We start from the raw sequence: 27,977 nt of genomic DNA on the forward strand, positions 1-27,977 counted from the left end.
TGTGTGTTGGTCCTGGGGCTGGAAGTCAGTGTCTGTGCATTGTCCTGAGATTCGTTTACTCAACGCTAGCACTCTACCACCTGAGCCACAGCGCCCCCTGTGGTAAGTCGTTTGCTGGAGATCAGTCTCACAGACTTTCCTGCCTAGGATGTCTTCGAACCAAGATCCTTACATCTCACACTGCTGAGTAGCTGTGAGACGCAGGCCATAATAACATTTCAATAAAGCCATAAATTTCTCTAATATAATTTGTCAGAAGACAACAAATCCCTGTTGAAGAGTAAAATCATATACTTTATACATCTAATGACAGAATGAATGCTTTCAGTTTGGGAATGAGATAATGATTAACTTTCTCTTTCTTGCTTTGCAAATTATGTTTTATATTTTAATATCAATATGTCTATCTTTTTGTATTTTATTAGTATACATTAGCCATACAGGAATCTCATTGTTATGTAACTATTTCTAACATAAATGATAAATTCAACTTTGCTTTAATTCCTTACTTTCTCTCCATATACCCTGAACTCAACTTTAAAAAAATTTAGTATATATTTTTATTGTAAAGATACTGTACAGAGGGGTTGCAGTTACAGGAGGAAGGTAATCAGTCCATTTTCTGTAGAGAATTGCTACCTCCTTCTTTGTTTTTCCCCTACCATCCCTTCCCCCCCCCCCCCCAACTACTTCCTCACCCCGGAGTTGTAATGTAAGTTTTCAACACAGTGTCTTGTACATCTCATTGATACAACGGGTCAACCTGTATCCTTATTTCAGCATTTCGATATTTCCCTTCCCCTGCCCAAATTAGAAAAATGAGAAATCTACCACATTTCTGCTTATCAGGAATGAATAATTGGAAAATAAATTTAAAGTGCAATACTTCTTGAATAGAAGGTGTGGCTCACGTGGTACAGCTCCAGCCATGAGTACAAGGATCAACTGAGGGCACAAGGCCCTGAGATCAAACCCCAGGACCAGCACAAACACACACACACACACACACACACACACATGTGCACGCACACACACACGTGCACACACACACATGCACGCACACACAGATGCATACACAGATGCGCGCACACACACACACACACACACACACACACACACACACACACACACACACACACACACACAGAGGAGCAGGTGGAAAATGTTGTCCAAATCCAGGGTAGAACTTATGTTATAGCAGCTAAGTCCGTAAGACTCTTATCTCCATTAACTCCCAAACAGCTAGAAGTGGGGCTGGGGCTCAAATGGTGGAGATCTAGCCTTGCACACAAAGGCTCAGGGACAGCATCTTAGGCTGCAATCCCTAGGAAACACATACACACACCCCAATAAAACACCACCACCACCACACCAGGCACTAATTTGTGAGCTAGGAGCTGGAGGTTCATGCCTGCGATCCTACCTCCCCAGAAGGCTGAAACGTGGAGGGTCCCCATGCAAAGCAAACCAAGGCAGCGAAGTTCTCCATAGTCCACCTCTAGCTAACCAGCCAAAGGCTGGACTGGAGTCCTGACTCAAAACCGGCAGAGCAGCAGCCTTGAGCCAGAATGTGGAGCAAGAGTGGGTGGCCTTGAATTCAAACCCCAGTAAAAAACCCCTGGATCCTGCAGTGGTCGTATGAAGTGATAAGAAAGAGGAAGAGAGGTTGTTTAAGAGAAATGTTTCCTAGGCCACAGTCACGCAGTCCTGCCGGAGATCCCCGATGAGCGGTTTATCAGCTTGGCTGTTTAGCAACATTCAGGCTGGTGAAGTGAGACTTCTGCTAATGATCACCAAGTGTCCACTTCCACATTCTGTCCAGCGTTCAATGCTCAGCATCCCTTCCCCCCACAGCATTTCCTTCCATGTGCTTTCCAGACTCCTCCATGTCTGAGAGGGAGCTACTCACACTGATGTGAACGACCAGAAGTCGGGAAAGACAGAGAAGTTGGACAAAATGGAGGCAAATGTAAACATTTTGAGTTATGAATTGCAGTAGGGTGGGTGACAAAAATGAAACTGACCAGCTGGGCAGGTGGCTCAGTGGTAGAGCGCTTGCCTCGCATGCATGAGGCCCTGGGTTCGATTCCTCAGCACCACATAAGCAAAAAAAGCCAGAAGTGGCGCTGTGGCTCAAGTGATAGAGCGCCAGCCTTGAGCTGAAGAGCTGAGGGACAGCGCCCAGGCCCAGAGTTCAGGCCTCATGACCGACCAAAAAAAAAAAAATTAGACTTAAGTCTTAGGGTTCAGTGACTGGTTAGACATTATTCAATTTGAATTTTTGATTAACTCCCTCAAATGCTTTTATCTTTTTTAAAGCACTGATTTGAAATCATTTATAATCAATGCTTTATAACTGTTGTACTTGGAATATTACAATCAAGGTATAAAATGGTGTTTTGAAACTGGACAAAGTGTTCCATTTCTGTGGCTCAAGATTATAGGTTGTCCAAGAAAGCCATCTTTTCATTTATTTTTTAAATTTTCTTTTTCATTTCATTTGTGTATGACAGAGAGAAGAGGCTGGAAAGGTTGGGAGAGAGAGAGAGACAGGGACACAGACAAAGATGGACAGAGAGAGAGAGAGACTGAGTCAGAGAGAGACGAGGAGACAGAGAAAGACAGAAAATACAGCCAGAAATCAAATTTCATGTATTTCTTCTTTGTGGTTGGAGTGATTCTGACATCAACTCTGACATGTAAGAGGGATTCCTGTGGTTCAGAATGGAGGTTATACGATCATGTTTTACTAGAATACATTTATTGGAAGTAATGCTCACCTACCCACATGGATGAGGATAAATATCCTGTAAAGAGTTAAGAATAATCCACCTTGGGCTGAGAGTGTGGTATGTGTGTGTGTGTGTGTGTGTGTGTGTGTGTGTGTGTGTGTGCATGTGTGTGTTATTCCTGGGGTTTGAACTCAGAGCTTGGATGCTGTGGTCAAGGCTACCATTGGAACCACAGCTCCCCTTCTAGCAGTTTAACTGGAAGTAAGCATCTTAGGAACTTCCCTGCCCCTCCGTGTGTACGTACGTAGTGAGACTTGAACTCAGAGCCTGGACACTCTCCCTTGGCCTTTGTGTTGAGGACAGGTCCTACTTTGTGAGCCACAGTAGCACTTCCGACTTGCTGCTGATAGTTTAGACAGGAGTCTCAGGCACGTTTCTGCATACACTTATGACTTCCAACTATGGCATTGAGTCGCTGGTGTCCGGCTATTCTAGAAACTCTTGGTCCCATTTCTTGACTGTCATCTGAATGTTGCTTAACCCTGATAGCTTTGGGATTCGTCTGATTTTCCTTAGGAAATCTGCTTTTCAGGTTTTTAATATGCCTTGCCGTGTGTAAGTTCATCTGTACCTTTGGGGGTTTCAGGTGCACGTGTCCATTGGGAAGGACCATGTGTCTGATCCATGTCCCCCCTCCCATCATTGTTCCCCAACTCCCCTCCCCACCCCTCCCCTTGAGATCTCTGGGCGGTGAGTGTCATGGTTGTGTTTGCCTCTTCCTCTCTCCATTCATCGGCCCCCTCTCCAAGGTTCCTCCCCGCGAAGTCATGCTCCAGCATCCTGGTGACCATAAGCTCACTGTTCAATGGACTCACACCACTGAAATCATCCCATGCACATTCATGTGTTCTCACGGAAAGGAATGTTTTTTAAAGTCAATAAAGTAGCAGCTGCTTTAGAAAGGCAGATAGTAAAACTATAAAATAAAACAGCCTCTACACAAGAACTTCTAAAATACAGACAGGAAAAACAACTGTGGGTCAGTCTCTGAGGGCTCACGCCTTTAATCCCAGCTCCTCGGGAGGCTGAAATCTGAGGACTGAGGTTCAAAGCCAGCCTAGGCAGGAAAGTCCATGAGATTCCCATCTCCAGTGAACCACTGGAAGTGGCGCTGTGGCTCAAAGCGGTAGAACGCTAGCCTTGAGCAAAAGAGCTCAGGAACAGCGCCCAGGCACGGAGTTCAAGACCCACAAACGACCAAACGAAAACAAAAGCATCTTAGAAACAGGATTAATGCCTCTTTTTTGTTTGCTTTGCTGTTGCTGTTGCTGTTGTTGTTGTTATTGTTTTGTTGTTGGCTGTTTTTATGCCAGTGTGAGGGTTTGAACACTGGAACCAGGGTCTCTCCCTGACAGGTTTATGCTCAAGGCTGGCACTGTACGACTTCAGCCACAGCTCTACCTCCAGCTTTTGCGTGGTTCACTGGAGATGAGTCTCACAGACTTTTCTGCCCTAGCTGGCTGAGAACCACGATCCTCAGATCTCAGCCTCCTGAGTCACTAAAATTACAGGAATGAGCCACTGGCACCCGGTCCATCTTATTTTTTTCCACTCAGGGTCTGGACGCTGTCCCCTGAGCTTCTTTTGCTCAAAGTAGTGCTGTAAAACTTGGAGGCTCCCAGTTCAAAGCCAACCAAGGCAGACAAGTCCTCCAAACCCTACCTCTAGCTAACCAGAAAAAGGCTGGCCTGGAGGCCTGACTCAAGCAGTAGAGCACCATGCTAGAGCAAGAAAGTACAGGTAGAGCAGATGGGCTTCAAACCCCAGAACCAGCAGAAACACAGCAAACCGAGCTTCTGCAGAAGGCATGTGTAGAGATAAGAAAGAGGAAGAGAGGCTGGTGAAGAGAAATGTTTCCTCTGCCACAGTCACGCAGTCCTGCCCGAGATCCCTGGTGAGGAGCTGATCAGCTCGGCTGGGTTAGACACAGGGTCGGCTGGGGAAGGGCGGCTGCTGCTGCTGATCCTAAAGCCTCAGCGTCCACCTTCCGTCCAACGTTCACAGTCAGCCCTGCCTTCTCCTAACAACCGCATTTCATTCCACCTGCTTTCCACCTCCCTCCATGTCTGAAGAAGAAATTATATACGCTGATCTAAACTTCCGGAACCCGGGAAACACAGAGAAGATCCAGGAGTTTGACACAGTGGAGACAAAAGGTACGAATGTGGAGTTGGGAGTGTGTGGTACGGTGGGCCATGAAAACGAGACTTCCATCCTAGGGTTCAGTGAGTGGAGGGGGTCATTAGCCAATTTGAATGTTTAATTATGCCTCCCAAAGTGCTTCTAGCTCTTTTATTCAAACACTGGCTTTGTGAAATCACACAACCACCAATCACTTGTAAGTGTTCTACTTTTTGAATATTACGATCAAGGTAGAGGAAAGTGCTTTGAAATTGTACAGTGTCCACTTCTGTGGCTCACGATTACACGCTGTCCAGGAAAGCCATCTTTGAATATATTTTGTTATTTTATTTTCCACTTCATTTTGTAAGACAGAAAGAAGAGGGAGACTGGAAGGTCTGAAGACAGACAGGGGACAGACAGAGATGGATAGAGAGATAGAGACTGAGGCCAAGAGAGAGAAAGAGCCAGAAAAAGACAAAGAAGTGGACAGACAGGGACAGAGAAAGACAGACAGACAGATGGACATAGGGACAGAGGCACACAAGGAGAGATGGACACAAAGAGACAGAGGGTCTGAGAAACAGAGGTAAAAGCCAAAGAGAGAGTGAGAGAGAGAGAGAGAGAGAGAGAGAGAGAGAGAGACATAGGCAGACAGACAGACAGACAGACAGACAGACAGACAGACGGACAGACGGACAGACGGACAGACGGACAGACATACGGACAGAGCAATGAAGAAAGAGGTCTGATATTTTTACTATCTGTAATTTTCTCTCCAGTGCTGATTTGAATTATCCAAAGGCTGCAAACCATGTGACTGTGTGTGTGTGATTGTGTGTGTTTGTGTGTGTGTGCGCATTGTACAATGCACCCCTGCGGCACACATGAACACATGCACATGCGTTTGCCAGTGTTTGCCACTGCTGGGCTTGAACTCAAGGCCAAGAGCTCTCACTTGAGTTTTTCTGCTCAAGGCTGGTGCTCTACCGCTCGAGCCACAGCTCCACTTCTATCATTTTTGCTGGTTCATGGGAAATAAAATGTCTCATGGACCTTCCTGTCAGGGCTGGCTTTGTATCACGATCCTCAGATCTCAGCCTCCTGATTACAGGCATGAGCTACTGGTGCCTGGCCTAAAAGCCACTCTTGAATTTATCATTCTGACGTAAGTTAAAATCTTGACTTTCTCATTCTTTTCAGTGAAGGTCATTTTCCTCCATCGAAAGAAATGAAGTTTCATAATCGTTTTTCAGTTTTCTCTGGTTACTGTGACTTCGGTATCAACTCTGAGGTCTAAGAAGGATTACCTGGTGGTTACTCTACCATGTTACTAGAACACAACTACTTCAGGATATAGTAGCAATGAAAAGCAGCATCTGCTGTCTGTGGTTAGATTGGTTGATGGTCGCCATTCTAATGGGGGTGAGGTGCTGTCTCTGTGTTGTGTTGATTTGCATTTCTTTCATGGCCAGAGACGCTGAGCATGGCTTCCTGTCTCTGTGGACCATTCTTCTTTCCTCTCTTCTTTCCTCTCTTCTTGTTTACTTCCAGCTTGGCCAGAGGAGGCCTACGGCTTGAAGATCAGCCTTTCCCCTGCCTCATTCCACCTGCTTCTCTCTCTCCTTCGCTGCCAATTTAATTTACGTCATATTTAGCCCACTTATGAATGGGGCAGTTGTTTCTTTGAGGATTTGTTTTTTGGGGGAGTTAATTTTTGGAGTTCTAAGTGCAGAGCATCTTGATCAGTGGATATCTTTTCCATGTGTTAAGGTGTCTAACGAAGTCTTTTACAGGTTGCATCACAGGAAAGGAAGAAAAGCAAAATGAAGGAATGAATGACATTGTAGGAATGAATGGAACTAAATGCTGTTTTTGTGTTCCACAGCGCCTCCGGTGTCTTCCCATGTGTGGGTTGGAGCAGCTTTGGGTCTGGCTCTCCTCCTCCTTCTACTGCTCTTCATTGGACTAGGAATCTTGGGGGGCCTGAGTACGTATCACCCAGTTTTTGTGTGTGCTGCTGGTCCTGGGGCTTGAACTCAGGGCCTGGCACTGTCCCTGAACTTTCTCATGCAAGACTAGGGCTCTACCACTTGAGCCGCAGCTCCACTCCCAGTTTCCTGGTGGTTCACTGGAGATCAGAGTCTCAGGGACTTTCCTGCCGAGGCTGGCTTCCAACTTCCAACTGGGATCCTCAGATCTCAGCCTCCTGAGCGGCTGGGATGACAGGCGTGAGTCACGGCACCTGGCTCAGAGCCTAGCGCTCCGGCTCAGCTGTTAGTCCTCATAGTTGTCTTTCTACCACTAAAGCCATGTCTCCTCATCCCCTTTTGGTCTTTTTTTAGTATTCCTTGTTAAAAAAAAAACAAAACAACTTTTGAGGTCATGATACTGAGGGTTTACAAGTGTCCTTTTTGATTGTCTCTCTCCTCTTAATTTGGAGTTTATAAAAAGCAAAATGTCCAAGAAGAATGTCAGACAAATGTGTTTCTACAACAAGTGGATAATGTCAATTGTTCTGAGAAGATCCAGAACGTCTCTATGGCCCTGCAAACCCTGGCCACCCGGCTGTGTCGTGAGCTCCAGGGAAAAGAGCCAGGTAATTCTGCAGGGCCCTGAGGGTGGCTTATGAGACCAGGAACGAAAGCTCAGAGTCTTACCCCACACCTCACCACGTGCAGGCTGACGGGGCCTGTCCCTCAGCCTTTTAGCTCTAGGCTCCATGGAGCTCAGCCAGCTGAGCCACAGCTGCACTTCCAGCCTGTGGATGGTACTGTGGACCTGAGAGTCTCACGGACCTTCCCACCTGGGCTGGCTTCGAACCTTGATCCCCTCAGCTGACCCTCCTGAATAGCTGGGACTACAGACCTGAGCACCTGGCGCCTGGCTACACCCACTGATTAAGGAAGGAATGAAGCATAGTTCATGCATTGCTGATGGCTCCACATAGCTAAAAGACAATCCTAACATAGTTATAACTACACAACCCCCAAATGCCCAGGAACAATGTTTATGCAAGTATATTAAGGCTGGGAGCCAGTGGCATATTTCTGTCATCCCAGCTACTCAGGAGGCTGAGATCTAAAGATCCCAGTTCAAAGCCGGACTGGGCAGGAAGGTGCATGAGAGTATTATCTCCAATAAACCACTCAGAAAAATGGAACTGGCGCTGTAATTCAAGTGGTAGATCACTCACCTTAAGTTGAAGAGCTCAGGGACAGTGCCCAGGCCCAGAGTTAAAGCCCCAGGACTGAAAAAAAAAAAGAGTATTAAGACGATATGCATTTTCTTTATTCTGCAGTTTTACTAAGGTTTAATTAGATCAAAGTCTCTAATCGGAATTTATGTTTTAAAGATTTTTTAATATTACAATAAAAGTTGGGTAAAATCTCAATTTGTTATTACCATTAGTGAATGATAGATAGGAAAACACACTTCTCTATAGATGGTCTCAGTTCAGATTTTCAGTCAGTAAAAGCCGGGCGCTGGTGGCTGACGCCTGTCATCCTAGCTACTGAAGAGGTTGAGTTCTGAGGATCATGGTTCAAAGCCAACCCATGCAGGAAAGCCTGTGAAACTCTTCTCTCCAGTGAACCAGCAAAAAGCCACAAGAGGAGTTGTGGTTCCAATGGGAGAGGATCAGCCTGGAGTGAAAAAGCTAAGGAAGAGCAGGAGATTCTGAGTTCAGGCCCCAGAACTGCACAAAATAAGATAAAATAAAATAATGACCTGAACAAAACACAGTGAACTTGGTCCATGTCCCATAGAGATGACAGGAAATAGGAAGAGGCTGAAGATCTATTCACATAAAAGGACGCTTTCCTTCCAGGGCACAAATGTAAACCTTGTCCACAGGATTGGATATGGCATAAAAATAGATGTTATCTTCCATATCATATTTATACCACGTGGCAAAAGAGCGAAAAGTCCTGTGCTCAACACAATGCCAGCCTGCCGAAGATTAACAACAAGGATGCACTGGTAGGTCTCCCAGTCTCTCCTTCCGTACGAAAGGAAATCGCATTTCCTGTGATACACTAAGAAGAGTGTGCTAAGCACTGGTGGCTCACGCCTGTCATCCATCTACCCAGGAGGATGAGATCCAAGGATTGAGATTCAGAGCATCCTGTGCAGAAAGTCCATGAGACTCTGATTCCCAATGAATTACCAGAAAACTGGAGGTGGCGCTGTGGCTCACGTGGTAGAGCACCAGCCTTGAGAAAAAGAAGCTCAGGGTCAGCGCCCAAGCCCTGAGTTCAAGATCCAGGAGTGAAAAGTTCTCTCCTCCTTCCTAGAAGAAGGGAAATAATGTGTTGTGTCTTTCTCGTTGGACCTTGCTCACCTGGTTCACTGACAGTTACTGACTCCACAAAATATAGTTCAGTTAGAAATAAGAACAAAATAAGAGATCTATGGCTTACAAAATGACCTGTTCTGACTTCAGTGCATTGCTTTGCTTTCCTGTACTTACTTTCCTTTTATCCTTCTCTCTTTCCTTCTTTCCACTCTCCCTCCCTCCCTCCCTCCCTCCCTTCCTTCCTTCATTCTTTCCTTCCTTCCTTCCTTCCTTCCTTCCTCCTTTGCTTCCTTCCTTCCTTCCTTCTTTCCTATTTTGAAAGCAATGTTTGAAAACAATAATTTGAAATACAGACATATGTTCAGAGATAATTATATTTGTGCCAGTCCTGGGGCCTGAATTCAGGGTTGGGCACTGTCCTGAGCTTTTTCCCTCCATGATCACAGTCCGCAGCTTGAGCCACAGCTCCACTTCTGTTTTGTTGCTGGTTTTTGGTGGTTCCCAGAGAAAAGAGTCTCATGCATGTTCCCACCCTGGCTAGCTTTGAATCGAGATGCTCAGATCTCAGACTCCAGAGGAGCTACAATTACAGGTGTGAGTCACTGGTACCAGCCAGAGAAAACTTTGTGCACAGAGCATCTTTGTTTCTTAGGAGTTTGTAAAGTCCCGGCAATTATTTGGCTATTGGCTTGGAGCATCTCCTAGATATTATCAAACAAACTCTATGACAGTGGATCAGAGTGTTGCTTCTTCTATTTGGTAAGTTTCTATTTTTTCTCTTATTGTTTTGAGTCCATTTTTAAGTTATGTTTTCCTCAGGACGATTGTAGACTGGTGACATACCCTTAAACACACCTGTTGTGTCAGGCTTCTGTAATAGTGTTAATCATGCATAAAATGTTCCCATAGCCAGGGGCTGGTGGTCACGCCTGTAATCCCAGCTACTCAGGAAGCTGAGGTCTGAGGATTACAGTTCAAACCAGAAGTGATATAAAAGTCCATGAGACATTTATCTCAATTAACTACCACAAAAATGCTACAAGTGGAGCCGAGGCTCAAGTGGTGGAGCTCTAGCCTTCAGCAAAAGTCCTGCTCTAGTGTCCAGACGCCAACTTCAACACCCAGTACCAAATGCACACATAGCAATCACAGACGCACTGATTTTGTCTTCATCATGCCGACTTTCTTTTCTTTCTCTGGCTTTCTCGGGGCTTGGCTGCAGGGCCTGGGAGCTTTCCTAGGCTTTTTATCTCCAGGCTAGCGCTCTACCACGGGAGCCACAGTGCCACATCTGACTTCTTGGCTTGATTTCATTAGATGTACAAGTCTCATGGCCTCTGCTGCTGGGTGACTTTGAACCCAGATCCTCAGGTCTCAGTTCCCTGAGTAACAAAAGCTCAGGACGGCGCCATCCTAAGATTCAACATGCATCTGTGAAAATGAAAACAGAGACCATGAGAGTTGGGGAGGTCATGGGGGAAAGGATGAGGGGCGAGATGATCCACATGCATGGCGTCAGAGCCTGACAGGCTGAAGGGAAATCCCCTGCACAACCAAGGATCTTATTTTCCTTAGGAAATGCTGACTGTCGGCGCCATACTGTCAGGTAGCACAGGTCATGTGTGTGTGTCTACTTCAAATATGTGAGCTCTTAAGTACTTTCCTGCTTTTTCTCTTCAGGTTGAAGAACAAGCCCAGTGCCTTAAACGGATTGTATTGTGCACATATGACATCAGACATGTACATTGTTTATGATAATTGTTTGAGACGCAGATATGCAATATGTGAGAAAATGTCTGGTCCAGTGCGTATAGAAAGTGTGCTAGGTTAAAGTTCATGATGAAACCCTGTACATGATTTAAAAAAAGTCCTTGGCTTGAGATGCTGTCCTGCACTGGGAAGGATCTAGATGTCAGCGTGTGTCTCCTGGATCACACAAATGGAATAAAAAAACGATGACCAGATTTCTGCCTCTCTGCACATTTGGATCTTGTGGTATTTATCTTGCTCCTCATCTGCTGAGGGTAGGAAGCTAACTCCTTGCCAGGCACCAGTGGCTCACTCCTGTAATCCCAGCTACTCAGGAGGCTGAGATGTGAGGGTGAAGTTCCAGGTCAGTCCCAGTGGGACAGGTGGTGAGGATCTGATGTCCAGTGAACCAGCAAACACCTGGACGTGGAGCTGTGGCTCACGTGACAGAGTGCCAGCCTTGAGTGTAGAAAGCTCAGGAATAGGAGCTTGGCCCTGAGTTCAAGCCCCAGGACCTGCACATACAAAAGCAAGTCAGTCATGGCTGAACCTTGAACAGCAGTGCATACTCTGTTCAGCCTCAGGACAGTGTTTCTTCTGAAATCTAGAATTGTCTTCCGTTGTATTTATTGTTGTTGGCCGTGGAGCATGAACTCAGGGTCTGGGCGCTGTCCCTGAGCTCTGTCACTCACGGCTGGTGCTCTGCCACGTTGAGCCACAGCGCCACTTCTGATCTGAGGTGGTTCATGGGAGGTCTGAGTCTCAAGGACTTTCCTGTCCAGGCTGGCCCCCAACCCTGATCCTCAGACCTCAGCCTCCTGAGAGGCTGGGATTACAGGCGTGAGTCACTGCACTTGACTCGGACCCTAGTGCTCCTGTCAGCTCTGTTCTTCACAGTTGGTGTTCTACCACGTAAGCCATGCCTCCAGTTCCCCTGGGGTCTTTTTTAGTATTCCTTGTACCAAACAGCTTTGACGGTCATGACGCTGAAGGCTTACAAGTGTTTTTGGGATTCTCTCTCTCTCTCTGTCTTGATTTGAATTGATAAACAGCAACATTTCCAAGAAGAACTTCAGAGACATGTGTGCTAACACCAAATGGGTAAACGAAATCATCAGAGAAGATCCAGAACCTCTGTCCTATGGCAAACATTGCCATAGGACAGTGTTATCTCCAAAGAACCACTGGAAAACCGGAAATGGAGCTGTGACCCAACGTGGTGGAGCGCTAGCCTTGAACCAAAGAGCTCAGGGACAGTGCCTGAGCCCTGAGTTCAGGACACAGGACCAGCACACACACACACACACACACACACACACACACACACACACACACACACACACAGAATCTCAATATCCTTGTTCTATCAAGTCACTAACAGTATCCTAATTATAGAGATTTCTTTTCTTAGTATGCTTTTCCCAGGGCTTGAACTCAGGACACAGGTGCTGTCCTGAGCTCAAGGCTAGTGCTCTACCACTTGAGCCACAGGTCCACTTCTACCTTTTTTGCTTGATTTAATTATTCATGAAAGTCTCATAGCCTTTTCCATTTGGGTGACTTTGTTTTTGTTGTTGTTGTGGTTGTGGTTGTTGTTTTGTGTCAGTCGTGGAACTTGAACTCTGGTACTAGGCCCAGGCCCTGAGTTCTTCAGCTCAAGGCGAGCACTCTACCACTTGAGCCAAGGCACCAATTCTGTTTTTTTCTGTTTCATTGCACATAAGAGTTTCATGGAATTTCCTGCCTGGGCTGAATTGAACCATGATCCTCAGATCTCAGCCTCCTGAGTAGTTAGGATGACCAGTATGAGCCACTGGCGCCCAGCTCAAGGGGTGTCTCTTGATGGCACAATAGAGAAGGAGCTTGATTTTTGATTCAACTAGGCAATCTATGAAGCTTAATTGGAGAGTGAAGTCCATTAACATTGACAGTGAGGACTGAGAGGTAGTTGGTAGATCCACCTTCCTGGGGGCTGTGCCAACTGGGTTCTAAGTATGATTCTTGGATTCTCTATTTAGGGCTGTTTCTTGGCCTTTATCATGCTCTTCTCAGTTTTCTATGTGTAAGACATCTGTAAGTATCTTTTGTGGGGCTTGTTTGGTGGAGATATAGTGTTTCAAATTTTCTTTGCTGTGGAAGGTTTGTATTTGTCCTTCCATTATGAAGGATAGTTTAGCTGGGTATAGTATTTTTGTTTGATAGTTGTTTGTCTTTAGGATGTGGCATACATATTCCAGGCTCTTCTTGCTTTCATTGTCACTGCTGAGAAATTGAAATTAATTAATCTGATTGGTTTCCCTTTGTAAGTGATTGAGCTTTTCTCCTTGACAGCTTTAAGGATCCTTTCCTTGGTCTGAATTGATCCTGTGTGGATTACAATGTGACAGTGAGATGTATTGTTCTGGTCTGGTCATTTGGGGCTCTAAATGCTTTTTATATATGAATGGGCCTATCTTTTTGCAAGTTTGGGAAGTTCTCTGATAAGATCCTGTTAAATAAAAATCCTAGACCTTTAACATCTATCTCTAGGCCCTCCTCTACACCCATTAGCCTTAAATTAGGCCTTCTGACAGTATTTCTAAAAATTGAATAGGTATATCATATTTCTTGGGTGTGTCTTGAATACTTGTCTGTTCTTTCTCTATAATGTCTAAGTTGTCTTCAATCCCAGAAATTTGACCTTCTCCATGGTTTAACATCCTGTCAAGACTTTCTCCTTTTTTTTTCTTTCCTTCTAATTGGTCAGATTTGATAGTTTAAAATTCTTTGTTGGAGCTTTGTTTTAACTTTTGTATGGACATCTTTACCTCCTTATTTTGGTTTTCATTGTTTATTCTCAAATCCCTTAATTGACTGGTTATAGTTTCATTGGACTCCCTTTCTTTCACTTGGGCTTCATTCAGCATTCCATTTGTGTCCTCCATGGATTCCTCCAGCCTTCTTCTTGTGGATTCCATGATAGCCTGATTATCATGAGTAGGAGATGAGATACCAAGACTTGCCATTTTTCTTGTGTTTCTCTGGCTTGTTCTGCCCATTTGGGTATGAAGGCAAAACCAATTCCAAGCTAGAACACTATTTGAAGGCAAGCATCAACCAGAGCCCTGTATTTACACAGATTTTTTGATACAGTCAAAATGAGTACAGATAGAATCTAGTTCAACAGATAAAATCTAGTTCTATAATAAACAGCTATGGATCAGTGGACTAAGAAAATCAAAGAAGGAAACAGAAGAGCAGACATTAATAGGTTTAGGGAGAATTGTGTGAGAAAATAAGATTAGAGGAATGTGGGGAGGGAAAGGGAGAAAGGGTATACAACTAAGGCCTAAATTCAGAGAGAGGAAAAGAATAGAAGGAAAGGAGAAGAGAGATAAAGAAAAAAGATAAAATGAAAAATAAAAATTTTAAATGAAACACTTGAAATTATATAAGTATAAAGAAATAATACTACAATTAAAGGAGTTAAGGCGCAGAGTTTGTGAATTGAGTAATTGATATCTGAATTAAGTATGCCTACAATGAAGAATAAGGTCTAATCATTGCAGATGGGTATATATCTGGGGATAAACAAAACAACAACTAAGTAATGACAAAAAAAACCAGAAAGGACAAGAAGAGAAAAGAGCAAAAACAGAATTAAGAAAAACACACACCTAAAATAAAAATGATGTAAAAAAACAAAAGAAATTAGGTAGGAAAAAAGAGTTTGATTTTTTTTTTGTGGTGGTGGGGGGGCAGGAAATCTTGTGTGTCTGCTGTGTCCATAACCAGTCTCTTATGGAGTCTCTGGTTTGCTTCTGGTGTTTGCTTTTCCTGTGGCTTGATTAGTTTCTTAAATCAATTCGTTTAAGTAGGAAGAACAAAGCTCTGTCTTACCAGGGACTTTATTACCTTCCTCCCAGTTTAGTTCATTGGGAGGGAGATCTGCTTTGGATATCACAAAAGAGGGAGATAGCTGTTTTCTCTAGCTTGGAGTTGCTGTGATAGGGCTAGGTTGTGGGTAGGGTTAAGGCTTGTCAGTACTCAGTAGCTGTTCTCTGAGGGGCTAGCTTCTGAGACACTCAAGAAGCCAAGCCTGGAGTCATTCTCGGGATTTATATTTAATGAGTTGCAATTGGTTTTCTTTTACCTCTCCTGCAACTGGGTCTGCTGCCTGTGCTGCAGTGGGGAGGGGCAGCCTCTGACTCTGTTTACCCAGTGATGAAAGTGACTTCTCGATGGGCAGAAGTTCCTCTGACTGGGAAGGGCATCTTTCCCATTGGTGGAGCTCAGCCCTGCAGGTCTGATTCCTTTGACCTATTGAATGGCTCCTGTTTTCTTTTTCCAAGGCCTGAGTTATGTGCTAGCTGCTCTGGCCAGGGCTTTACAAAAAAATGGAGTTATTCTCCAGTGGTGGGGGAGTGGCTACCTTCCCACCATTGCTCCATGAGGAATGAGGATGTACTCATGCCTTTCCTGTGGTTTCCAGGATGTCCACGGATTAGGACTGTTTGTGGTCAGCAGGATGAAAATTTCTGTTCCTTGGCAGCTCTTGCTGGGCTGGCAGTGAGTAGAATCTGCTCAAACACGGCCTTTGGTACCTTTGTTCTGGGCTCTGTCAATATGGTGGCCACAGGTGCCACCAACACCGTGGACACCCATGAGTGCTCAAATTGGTCTCTTTCACTTCGCTGCCTGAATTTTTCCTCTCTGTACTATACTGGCATACTTGGTGTCACTCTCCAGCCTTGGACATTACACTGGAACATTGAAACTACTTCCTATGTGAGAGCTTGTTTAGCCACTAGCTTCTCCTCCGCCATTCTTTTTTTTTTTTTTTTTTTTGCTAGATCTGGGGCTTGAACTCAGGGCCTGAGATCTACCTCTGAGCCTCTATGTACTCAAGGCTAGTTCTCTATCACTTGAGCCACATCATCACTTCTGACTTTTTCTATTTATGTGTGGTACTGAGGAATCAAATCCAGCGCTTCATGAATCCTAGGCAAGCACTCTATCTCTAAACCACATTCCCAGCCATGATTATTAGCTTTATCAGTCTTTTCACTCAACAATCTGTGTTGTTTATTAGAGATGCTAACGGTAGAGAGTTTACCTTGATCAAAAGGGCTCAGGAACAGTGTTAGGTCCTGAATTGAAGCCCCCAAACAAGAACAACAACAACAAAATGAGGGGAGACATTGTCTAAAATCATGTAATCATTACCCGACTTACGTAATTGTATCCCCTCTATACATCACCTTATCATAATAATTTAAAATATTTAATAAGCAAGTGAGAAATCTACCACATTTCTGGGTATCAGGAATGAAAAATTGAAAAACAAATTTAAAGTGCAATACTTCTTTTACAGAACGCGTGGCTCACGTGGTAGAGCTCCAGCCTTGAGTACAAGGATCAACTGAGAGCACAAGGCCCTGCGATCAAACCCCAGGACCAGCACCACACACAGACACACAGACACAGACACACACACACACACACACACACACACACACACACACACACACAGGGGCAGGTGGAAGATGTGGTCCAAATCCAGGGAGGGCCTTATGTTATAGCAGGTAAGTCCATGAGACTCTTATCTCCATTAACTCCCAAGCAGCTAGAAGTGGGGCTGGGGCGCAAATGGTGGAGGTCTAGCCTTGCACACAAAGGCTCAGGGATGGCCTCCTAGGCTGCAATCCCTAGGAAACACATACACACCCCCCAATAAAACACCACCACCACCACCACCAGAAATTAATTTGTGAGCTTGTGGTTCAAGCCTGCGATCCTACCTCCGCAGAAGGCTGAAACGTGGAGGGTCCCCATTCAAAGCAAACCAAAGCAGAGAAGTTCTCCATAGTCCACCTCTAGCTAACCAGCCAAAGGCTGGACTGGAGTCCTGATTCAAATCCAGTAGAAAAGCAGCCTTGATCCAGAATGTGGAGCAAGAGTAGGTGGCCTTGAATTCAAACCCCAGTAAAAAAACACCCCTAGATTCTGCTGTGGTCATATTAAGTGATAAGAAAGAGGAAGAGAGGGTATTTAAGAGAAATGTTTCCTAGGCCACAGTCACGCAGTCCTGTCCGAGATCCCTGATGAACAGTTTAGCAGCTTGGCTGTTTAGCAACATTCAGGCTGGTGAAGCCAGACTTCTGCTAATGATCACCAAGTGTCCACTTCCACATTCTGTCCAACGTTCAACGCTCAGCTCTCTCTTCACTCAACAACATTTCATTCCACCTGCTTTCCACCTCCCTCCATGTCTGAAGACGTCACTTCTACCAGTCTAATCTTCCATGACTCAGAGAAGAGAGAGAAGATCCCAGAGTTTGAGAACATGGAGACAAAAGGTAAGCCTGTTGAACTTGAGCGTGTAGCGAGGTCGGTAGTGAAAACGAGACTTACGTCTTGGGACACACGGACTGGATAAGTTAGTATTCGATTCCAATCACCAATGACCTCCACAAATGCTTCTATCTTCTGTTGCAAGCCCTGGCTTTGTGAAATTGCACAACGATCCACCATTTATTAATGTTCTACTTCTGAATATTACCATCAAGGTGAATGGTAGAGTTTTTAAATTATACAAAGTGTTTCATTTCTGTGGCAAACATGGTAGTTTGTCCAGGAAAACCATCCTTCAATGTATTTTGCTCTTTTATTTTACATTTTATTTGTGTGAGAGAGAAACAAGAGGGTTTCTGGAAAGATTGGAAGCAAGAGACAGAGGCAGGGACACAGACAAAGATGGACAGAGAGACAGAAACTGAGGCAGAGAGAGACACAGGAACAGAACAAGGCAGACAGTATAGACAGGAACAGAGAAGGAGAGACAGAGGGACATACAGACAGAGACATCCAAAGAGAGATGGAAAGAGGGTCTCAGAGGCAGACAGAGAGAGGGACAGAGACAGAGACACAGGGACAGAGAGACAAGGCACCAGCCTTGAGTAAAAGAAGCTCAGGGACAGTGCCCAAGCCCTGAGTTCAAGACCCAGGACTTGAAAAAAGAAGAAAAGTTCACTGGGTGCCAGTGGCTCACGCCTGTAATTTAGTGACTCAGGAGGCTGAAATCTGAGGATCATGATTCCCAGCCAACTCAGGGGAGCAAAGTCTGGGAGACACGTCCAGTGAACCACCTGAAGGCTGGAGGTAAAGCTGAGACTCCAGAGGGAGAAGACCAGCGCTAAGCACAGAACTGTTGGGGATAGCACTAGGTCTGGAGTTCAAATCCGAACTCTGGCACAAAACCAGCCAAGCAACAAAGCGAAACAGAAGCGTGAGCGCGAGGCTTCCGGTGCTTTTGTTTCCTTCCTCATTCTTTGTGGTCAGGCTCAGTATTGAACTCAGGGCCTGGGCGCTGTCCCTGAGCTCGGAGCTCAAGGCTGGCGCTCTGCCGCGTGAGCCACAGTGCCACTTCTGGTTTTTTCTGGTGGTTCATTGGAGATAGGAGGTTCATGGTCTTTCCTGCCCAGGCTGGCTTTGAACCATGATCCTCAGTTCTCAGCCTCATGAATAGCTGGGAATAAAGGTGTGAAGAGCTAAGTCCTGGCTGCTTTCTTTACTCCTGTATCTTTCAGGAGTTGTACAAAGGATTTCAATTCACCAGGTCATTTTATGAGCACAATGCCGATTTGCCAGGGATTTATTTTTCATGTCTCAGAGTGGGCAATACATTAAATTCTTTTACAGATTGCATAGCAGGAAAAAATGGAAGGGGAAATGGAGGAATGAATGGCCTTGTACGGATGAGTGGAAGGGAACGCCGTTTTGAGAACGTTTTTGCTTTGTGTTCCACAGCGAATCGGGTTGCTCCTTCCCAGGTGTGGGTTAGAACCGCTTTGCGTGCGACTCTCCTGCTCCTCCTACTGCTCTTCATTGGACTGAGAATCTTGTGGATCATGAGTACGTATCACCCCTTTTGTCTATGCTACTGGGTCTGGGGCTTGAACTCAGGACCTGGGCACTGTCTCTGAGCTTCCCACTCAAGACTAGCGCTCTACCACTTGAGCCACAGCTCCACTTCTGACTTTTTGCTGGTTTGTTGGAGATGAGAGTCTCAGGGACTTTCCTTCCCAGGCTGGCTTCCAACGGTGACCCTCAGATCTCAGCCTCCTGAGCGGCTGGGATGACAGGCGTGAGCCACCGTCCCCTGGCTCAGAGCCTAGTGCTCCTGCCCAGCTCTTCGCCTCACAGTTGGTGTTCTACCACATGAGCCATGCCTCCTGTTCCCCTTGGGTCTTTTTTAGTATTCCTTGTAGAAAACATTGGTTAAGGTCATGATAGTGAAGGTTTTCATGTGTCTTTTTTAATTCTCTTTCTCTCTGTGTGGATTTGAGTTTATAAACAGCAATATGGCCAAGAAGAACTTCAGAGAAATGTGTGCTTACAACAAATGGGGAGTGTCAACAGTTCTGAGAAGATCCAGAACCTCAATGAGAAGATCCAGAACCTCAATGAGAAGATCCAGAACCTCTCAATTGCATTGCAAACCCTGGCCACCAGGCTGTGTCGTGAGCTACAGGAAAAAGAGCGAGGTAATTCTGTACTATCCTGAGGGCTGCTTATGAAGTAAAGCTGTGTATGTGAGTGTGTGTGTGTGTGCCTGCATGTGTGTGTGTGTGCCTGCATGTGTGTGTATGTGTGCATGTGTGTGTATGTGTGTATGTATGTGTGCATGTGTGTGTGTGTGTGTGTGTGTCTGTCTGTCTGTCTGTCTGTGGAGGGGGAGGCGTTGGGGTAGGGTTGGTGATGGGGTTTATACTCTGGGCCTGGGCTGTGTCCCTTAGCTTTTTTGCTCTTGGCTGCATGGAGCTTAATCAGTTGAGCCACAGCAACAGGTGTGGCTTTGGCTTCATAATATATTATACGAGTCGCATGGATTTTCCTGCCCAGCTAGAACCACTGAGTAAGGAAGGAATGAAGCATAGTCCATGCATTGACAGTTCCACATAGTTAGAAGAAAATCAGAAAATCATAACTACACAACATGGAATCCCCCAGGGATCCTGGTTATACAAGAGCATTCGGACAAAATGCGTTTTCTTTAAACTCCAGTTTTACTAAAGTATAAATATACAATTTCTCTCATCTGAATTTACCTGTTAAATTTTTTTATTGTTATTTTCAAGGCTATGCAAAATCTCAATTTATTATGAAGCTCAGTGAATGATAGATAGGAAAACACACTTCTCTATACTCAGTTCAGAATTTCAGTCAGTAAAAGCCGGGCACTGGCGACTCACACCTGTCATCCTAGCTACTGAAGAGGCTGAGTTCTGAGGATCATGGTTCAAAGCCAACCCATGCAGGAAAGTCTGTGAAACTCTTCTCTCCAGTTTACTAGCCACAATACAGAAGTAGTGTTGAGGCTCCAATGGGAGAGGATCAGCCTGCAGTGAAAAAGCTAAGGAAGAGCAGGAGATCCCAAGTTCAAGCCCCAGAACTGCAGAAAATAAGATAAAATAAAATAATGACCTGAAGAAAACGCAGTAAACTTGGTCAATGTCCCATTGAGATGACAGGAAATAGCAAGAGGGTTGAAGATCTATTCAATAAAAGGACGCTTTCTTTCCAGGGCACAAATGTAAACCTTGTCCACAGGATTGGATATGGAACGCAAATAGATGTTATCTTCTATATCATATTTATACCACATGGCAAAACAGCGAAAAGTCATGTGCTGACCACAATGCCAGCCTGCTGAAGATTAACAACAAGGATGCACTGGTATGTCTCTGAGTCTCTCCTCCGGTAAGAAAGGAAATGGCATTTCCTATGATTGAGCAAGAAGAGTGTGCTAAGCACTGGTGGCTCACGCCTGTGATCCATCTACCCAGGAGGCTGAGACCCAAGGACTGAGATTCAGAGCATCCTGTGCAGAAAGTCCATGAGACTCTGATTCCCAATGAACCACCAGAAAACTAGAGATGGCGCTGTGGCTCACGTGGAAGAGCACCAGCCTTGAGAAAAAGAAGCTCAGGGTCAGCGCCCAGGCCCTGAGTTCAAGATCCAGGTGTGAAAAGTTCTCTCCTCCTTCCTAGAAGAAGGGAAATCATGTGTTGTGTCTTTCTCGTTGGATCTTGGTCACCTGGTTCACTGATAGTTACTGACTCCACAAAGTATAGTTCAGTGAGAAATGAGAACAAAATATGAGTTCTACGGCTTAAAAAATGACCTGTTCTGACTTCAGTACATTGCTTTTTGTGTGTGTGAAAATACTGGACAGAGGGGTCACAATTACATGGGCAAGATAGTGAGTACATTTCTTATCAAGCATTGTAGCCTCCTCCTTTGTTTCCCATTCCCATCCCTTCCCATCCAACCCCCACCAAGTTGTACACTTTGTTTAGTACATTGCTTTGATGTCCTGTATTCTCTTTCCTTCTTTCCTTCTTTCCTTTTTCCTTCCTTGCTTCTTTTCTTTTTCTTGTTTTCATGCCAAATCTGGTCATGGAACCCAGGGCCTTGAGTACCACTTGAAGACACACGCGTGTACTTGCGTGTGCACGCACACACACACAAACACACGCTAAAGCTATTTTGAAAATGTTGTTTGAAAACAGTTTGAAGAGCAGAAATATGTACAGAAGAAATTTTTTTTTGTGCCAGTCCTAGGGCTTGAACTCGGGGCCTGGGCACTGTCCTGAGCTTTTTCCCTCCATGATCACACTCTGCAGCTTGAGCCACAGCTCCACTTCTGGTTTGTTGGTGGTTTTTCTTGGTTCCCTGGAGATAAGAGTCTCACGGATTTCCCACCCTGGCTAGCTTTGAATTGAGACGCTCATATCTCAGACTCCAGAGGAGCTAGAAATACAGTGTGAGTCACTGGTACCAGCCACAGAAAACTTTGTACACAGAGCATCTTTGTTTCTTAGGAGTTTGTAAAATCCTGGCAATTATTTGGCTATTGGCTTGGAGCATCTCCTAGAAAATATAGCACATACAATATAACAGTGGATCACAGTGTTGCTTCTTCTATTTGGTAAGTTTCTATTTTTTCTCTTATTGTTTTAAGTCCATTTTTTAAGCTATGTTTTCCTCAGGACAATTGTAGACTGGTGACATACCCTCAAACACACCTGGTGTGTCAGGCCTCTGTAATAGATTTAATCATGCATAAAATGTTCCCATAGCCAGGGTCTGGTGGTCACACCTGGAATCCCAGCTACTCAGGAAGCTGAGATCTGAGGATTATGGTTCAAACCAGAAGTGATATAAAAGTCCATGAGACATTTATCTCAATTAACTAACACAAAAATGCTAGAAGTGGAGCCGAGGCTCAAGTGGTGGAGCTCTAGCCTTCAGCAAACATCCTGCTCTAGTGTCCTGACGCCAACTTCAACACCCAGTACCAATTGCACACATAGCAATCACAGACGCCCTGATTTTGTCCAGTCATCATGCCGACTTTCTTTTCTTTCTATGGCTTTCTCGGGGCTTGGCCGCAGAGCCTGGTGCTGTCCTAAGCTTTTTATCTCCAGGCTAGCGCTCTACCACGGGAGCCACAGTGCCACGTCTGACTTCTTGGCTTGATTTCATTAGATGTACAAGTCTCATGGCCTCTGCTGCTGGGTGACTTTGAACCCAGGTCCTCAGGTCTTAGTTCCCTGAGTAACACAGAAGCTCAGGACGGCGCCATCCTAAGAGTCAACGTCCGTCTGTGAAACTGGAAACAGAGACCATGAGAGTTGGGATGGGGGGATATGGGGAGAAGGATGAGGGGTGAGATGATCCACATGCATGGCGTCAGAGCCTGACAGGCTGAAAGGAAATCCCCTGCACCACCAAGGACTCTTATTTTCCTTAGGAAAAGCTGACTGTCGGTGCCATACTGTCAGGTAGCACAGGTCATGTGTGTGTGTCTACTTCAAATATGTGAGCTCTTAAGTACTTTCCTGCTTTTTCTTTTTAGGTTGAAGAACAAGCCCAGTGCCTTAAACGGAATGAATTGTGCACATATGACATCAAACATGTACATTGTTTATGATAATTGTTTGAGACGCAGATATGCAATATGTGAGAAAATGGCTGGTCCAGTGCGGGTAGAAAGTGTGCTAGGTTAAAGTTCACAATGAAACCCTGTACCTGATTTAAAAAAAGTCCTTGGCTTGAGATGCTGTCCTGCACTGGGAAGGATCTAGATGTCAGCGTGTGTCTCCTGGATCACACAAATGGAATAAAAAAACGATGACCAGATTTCTGCCTCTCTGCACATTTGGATCTTGTGGTATTTATCTTGCTCCTCATCTGCTGAGGGTAAGAAGCTAACTCTTTGCCAGGCACCAGTGGCTCACTCCTGTAATCCCAGCTACTCAGGAGGCTGAGATGTGAGGGTGAAGTTCCAGGTCAGTCCCAGTGGGACAGGTGGTGAGGATCTGATGTCCAATGAACCAGCAAACAGGAGCTCAGGAGCTAGGCCCTGAGTTCAAGCCCCAGGACCTGCACATAGAAAAGCAAGTCAGTCATGGCTGAACCTTGAATAGCAGTTCATCTTCTGTTCAGCATCAGGACAGTGTTCCTTCTGAAATCTAGAATTGTCTTCCACTGAATTTATTGTTGATGGCCGTGGGGCATGAACTCAGGGCCTGGGTGCTGTCCCTGAGCTCTGTCACTCACGGCTGGCGCTCTGCCACGTTGAGCCACAGCTCCACTTCTGACCTGAGGTGGTTCATGGGAGGTCAGAGTCTCAAGGACTTTCCTGTCCAGGCTGGCCTCCAACTGTGATCCTCAGACCTGAGCCTCTTGAGAGGCTGGGATGACAGGCATGAGTCACTGCACTTGACTCGGACCCTAGTGCTCCTGTCAGCTCTGTTCTTCACAGTTGGTGTTCTACCACATAAGCCATGCCTCCCATTCCCCTTGGGTCTTTTTTTAGTATTCCTTCTACCAAATAGCTTTGAAGGCCATGACGCTGAAGGCTTACAAGTGTCTTTGGGATTCTCTCTCTCTCTGTCTTGATTTGAGTTTATAAGCAGCAAAATTTCAAAGAATAACTTCAGAGACATGTGTGTTGACAACAAATGGGTAAACGAAATCCTCAGAGAAGATCCAGAACCTCTGTCCTATGGCAAACACCGCCACCCAGTGTTATCTCCAAAGAACCACCGGAAAACCAGAAATGGAGCTGTGACCTAACGTGGTGGAGCGCTAGCCTTGAGCCAAAGAGCTCAGGGACAGCGCCCAAGCCCTGAGTTCAGGACACAGGACCAGCACACACACACACACACACACACACACACACACACACACACACACACACACACACAGAATCTCAATATCCTTATTCTATCAAATCACTAACAGTATCCTAATTATAGAGATTTCTTTTCTTAGTATGCTTTTCCCAGGGCTTGAACTCAGGACACAGGTGCTGTCCTGAGCTCAGGCTAGTGCTCTACCACTTGAGCCACAGGTCCACTTCTACCTTTTATGCTTGATTTAATTATTAATGAAAGTCTCATAGCCTTTTCCATCTGGTGACTTTGTTTTTGTTGTTGTTGTCGTTGTGGTTGTTGTTTTGTGTCAGTGGTCGAACTTGAACTCTGGTACTGAGCCCAGGCCCTGAGTTCTTCAGCTCAATGCAAGCACTCTACCACTTGAGCCAAGGCACCAATTCTGCTTTTTTTGTGGTTCATTGCAAATAGGAGTCTCATGGAATAACCTGCCTGGGCTGAATTGAACCGTGATCCTCAGATCTCAGCCTCCTGAGTAGTTAGGATTACAGGCGTGAGCCACTGGTGCCCGGCTCACCCGAAAACAGGGTGTGTTTCCTGAAGGCACAAAATAGAAGGAGCTTGCTTTTTGATCCAACTAGGCAATCTATGAAGCTTAATTGGAGAGTGAAGTCCATTAACATTGACAGTGAGTACTGAGAGGTAGTTGAAAGATCCACCTTCCTGGGGGCTGTGCCAACTGGGTTCTAAGTATGATTCTTGGGTTCTCTATTTAGGGCTGTTTTTTTTACCTTTATCATGCTCTTCTCAGTTTTCTATGTGTAGGACATCTGTAAGTATCTTTTGTGGGGCTTGTTTGGTAGAGATATAGTGTTTCAAATTTTCTTTGCTGTGGAAGGCTTGTATTTGTCCTTCCATTATGAAGGATAGTTTAGCTGGGTACAGTATTTTTGGTTGATAGTTGTTTGTCTTTAGGATGTGGCATACACATTCCAGGCTCTTCTTGCTTTCATTGTCACTGCTGAGAAATTGAAATTAATTAATCTGATTGGTTTCCCTTTGTAAGTGATTGATTTTTTTTCTCCTTGACAGCTTTAAGGATCTTTTCCTTGGTCTGAACTGATTGATCCTATGTGGATTACAATTTGACAGTGTGATGTATTGTTCTGGTCTGGTCTATTTGGGGCTCTAAATCCTTTTTATATATGAATGGTCGTATCTTTTTGCAAGTTTGGGAAGTTCTCTGCTAGAATCCTGTTAAATAAAAATCCTAGACCTTTAACATCTATCTCTAGGCCCTCCTCTACACCCATTAGCCTTAAATTAGGCCTTTTGATAGTATTTCTAAAAATTGAATAGATATATCATATTTCTTGGGTGTGTCTTGAATACTTGTCTGTTCTTTCTCTATAATGTCTAAGTTGTCTTCAATCCCAGAGATTTGACCTTCTCCATGGTTTAACATCCTGTCAAGACTTTCTCCTTTTTTTTCTTTCCTTCTAATTGGTCATATTTGATAGTTTAAAATTCTTTGTTGGAGCTTTGTTTTAACTTTTGTACGGACTTCTTTACCTCCTTATTTTGGTTTTCATTGTTTATTCTCAAATCCCTTAATTGACTGGTTACAGTTTCATTGGACTCCCTTTCCTTCACTTGGGCTTCATTCAGCATTCCATTTGTGTCCTCCATGGATTCCTCCAGCCTTCTTCTTGTGGATTCCATGATTGCCTGTTTTTCATGAGTAGGAGTTGAGATAACAGGACTTGCCATTTTTCTTGTGTTTCTCTGGCTTGTTCTGCCCATTTGGGTATGAAGGCAAAACCAATTCCAAGCTAGAACACTATTTGAAGGCAAGCATCAACCAGAGCCCTGTATTTGCACAGATTTTTGATACAGTCAAAATGAGTAAAGATGGAATCTAGTTCAACAGATAAAATCTAGTTTGATAATAAACAACTATAGATCAATGGACTAAGAAAATCAAAGAAGGAAACAGAAGAGCAGACATTAATAGGTTTAGGGAGAACTGTGAGGAGAAAATAAGATTAGAGGAATGTGGGGAGGGAAAGGGAGAAAGGGTATGCAACCAAGGCCTAAATTCAGAGAGAGGAAAAGAATAGAAGGAAAGGAGAAGAGAGATAAAGAAAAAAATAAAATGAAAAATAAAAATTTTAAATGAAACACTTGAAATTATATAAGTATAAAGAAATAATACTACAATTAAAGAAGTAAGGATAAAAGTTTGTGAACTGAGTAATTGATATCTGAATTAAGTATGTTTACAACGAAGATTAAGATCTAATCATTGCAGACGGGTATATATCTGGGAATGAACAAAGCAACAACTAAGTAAGGACAAAAAAAACCAGAAAAGACATGAAGAGAAAAGAGTAAAAACAGAATTAAGAAAAACACACACCTAAAATAAAAATGATGAAAAAAAACAAAAAAAAATTTATTTTAAAAATTAGGCAGGAAAAAAGAGGTTGATTTTTTTGTGGGGGGAGGGCAGGAAATCTTGTGTGTCTGCTGTGTCCATAACCAGTCTCTTATGGAGTCTCTTGTTTGCTTCTGGTGTTTGCTTTTCCTGTGGCTTGATTAGTTTCTTAAATCAATTTGTTTAAGTAGGAAGAACAAAGCTCTGTCTTACCAGGGACTTTATTACCTTCTTCCCAGTCTAGTTCATTGGGAGAGAGATCTACTTTGGATATCACAAAAGAGGGAGATAGCTGGTTTCTCTAGCTTGGAGTTGCTGTGATGGGGCTAGGTTGTGGGTAGGGTTAAGGCTTGTCAGTACTCAGTAGCTGTTCTCTGAGGGGCTACCTCCTGAGACACTCAAGTAGCCAAGCCTGGAGTCATTCTCGGGATTTATATTTAATGAGTTGCAATTGGTTTTCTTTTACCTCTCCTGCAACTGGGTCTGCTGCCTGTGCTGCAGTGGGGAGGGGCAGCCTCTGACTCTGTTTACCCATTGAACAAAGTCACTTCTCCATGGGCAGAAGTTCCTTTGACTGGGAAGGGCATCTTTCCCATTGGTGAAGCTCAGTCCTGCAAGTCTGATTCCTTTGACCTGTTTTCTTCTTCCAAGGCCTGAGTTATGTGCTAGCTGCTCTGGCCAGGTCTTTATGAAAAATGAAGTTCTTCTCCAATGGTAGGGGAAGCGCTACCTTCCCATCGCTGCTCCATGAGGAATGAGGATGTACTCATGCCTTTCCTGTGGTTTCCAGGATGTCCATGGTCTAGGACTGTTTGTGGTCAGCAGGATGAAAATTTCTGTTCCTTGGCAGCTCTTGCTGGGCTGGCAGTGAGTAGAATCTGCTCAAACACGGCCTCTGGTGCCTTTGTTCTGGGCTCTGTCGATATGATGGCCACAGGTGCTGCCAACACCGTGGACACCCATGAGTGCTCAAATTGGTCTCTTTCAACACGCTGCCTGAATTTTTCCTCTCTGGCCAGACTCTCTGTACTATACTGGCATACTTGGTGTCACTCTCCACCCTTGGACTTTTCACTGGAACACTGAAACTACTTCCTATGTGAGAGCTTGTTTAGCCACTAGGTTCTCCTCCGCCATCTTCCTCCAGACTCTCTACATTCTTTTTTTTTTTTTTGCTGGAGCTGGGCCTTGAACTCAGGGCTTGAGATCTGACTATGAGCCTCTATGTGCTCAAGGCTAGTTCTCTATCACTTGAGCCACATCATCACTTCTGACTTTTTCTATTTATGTGTGGCACTGAGGAATCATATCCAGGGCTTTGTGAATCGTAGGCAAGCACTCTGTCTCTAAACCACATTCCCAGCCATGATTATTAGCTTTACCAGTCTTTTCATTCAACAATCTGTGTTCTTTATTAG

At 44.7% G+C, this 27,977-nt stretch overlaps 1 protein-coding gene and 1 long non-coding RNA gene across 3 annotated transcripts in view; both read left to right on the plus strand.

Annotated features, from left to right (window-relative positions):
* LOC138820143 (uncharacterized) overlaps nucleotides 1–11,167 on the plus strand; it is a 46,965-nt gene extending 35,798 nt beyond the window's left edge. The window contains exons 1-3 of one of the 2 annotated variants that reach the window (XR_011369731.1): nucleotides 8,764–8,894; nucleotides 9,863–9,969; nucleotides 10,891–11,167. This is a non-coding gene — a long non-coding RNA (uncharacterized lncRNA). Of the gene's footprint in view, nucleotides 1–8,763; nucleotides 8,895–9,862; nucleotides 9,970–10,890 lie in introns of those variants that run through there. The other variant, XR_011369732.1, reaches the window with a different exon arrangement.
* Nucleotides 11,168–17,182: 6,015 nt separating this feature from the next.
* Nucleotides 17,183–23,138, plus strand: LOC138819985 (C-type lectin domain family 12 member A-like). Its single transcript, XM_070011587.1, has 6 exons — nucleotides 17,183–17,297; nucleotides 18,748–18,852; nucleotides 19,287–19,484; nucleotides 20,525–20,676; nucleotides 21,825–21,931; nucleotides 22,862–23,138. The coding sequence occupies exons 1-6, from the start codon at nucleotides 17,207–17,209 to the stop codon at nucleotides 23,010–23,012; spliced, it is 804 nt and encodes a 267-aa protein (XP_069867688.1). The 5' UTR covers nucleotides 17,183–17,206; the 3' UTR covers nucleotides 23,013–23,138.
* The last annotated feature ends 4,839 nt before the right edge of the window (nucleotides 23,139–27,977 follow it).

Source organism: Dipodomys merriami, unplaced genomic scaffold, assembly GCF_024711535.1.
Source record: "Dipodomys merriami isolate MVZ:Mamm:240054 unplaced genomic scaffold, mDipMer1.0.p SCAF_84, whole genome shotgun sequence".
NCBI classification, from domain to species: domain Eukaryota; kingdom Metazoa; phylum Chordata; class Mammalia; order Rodentia; family Heteromyidae; genus Dipodomys; species Dipodomys merriami.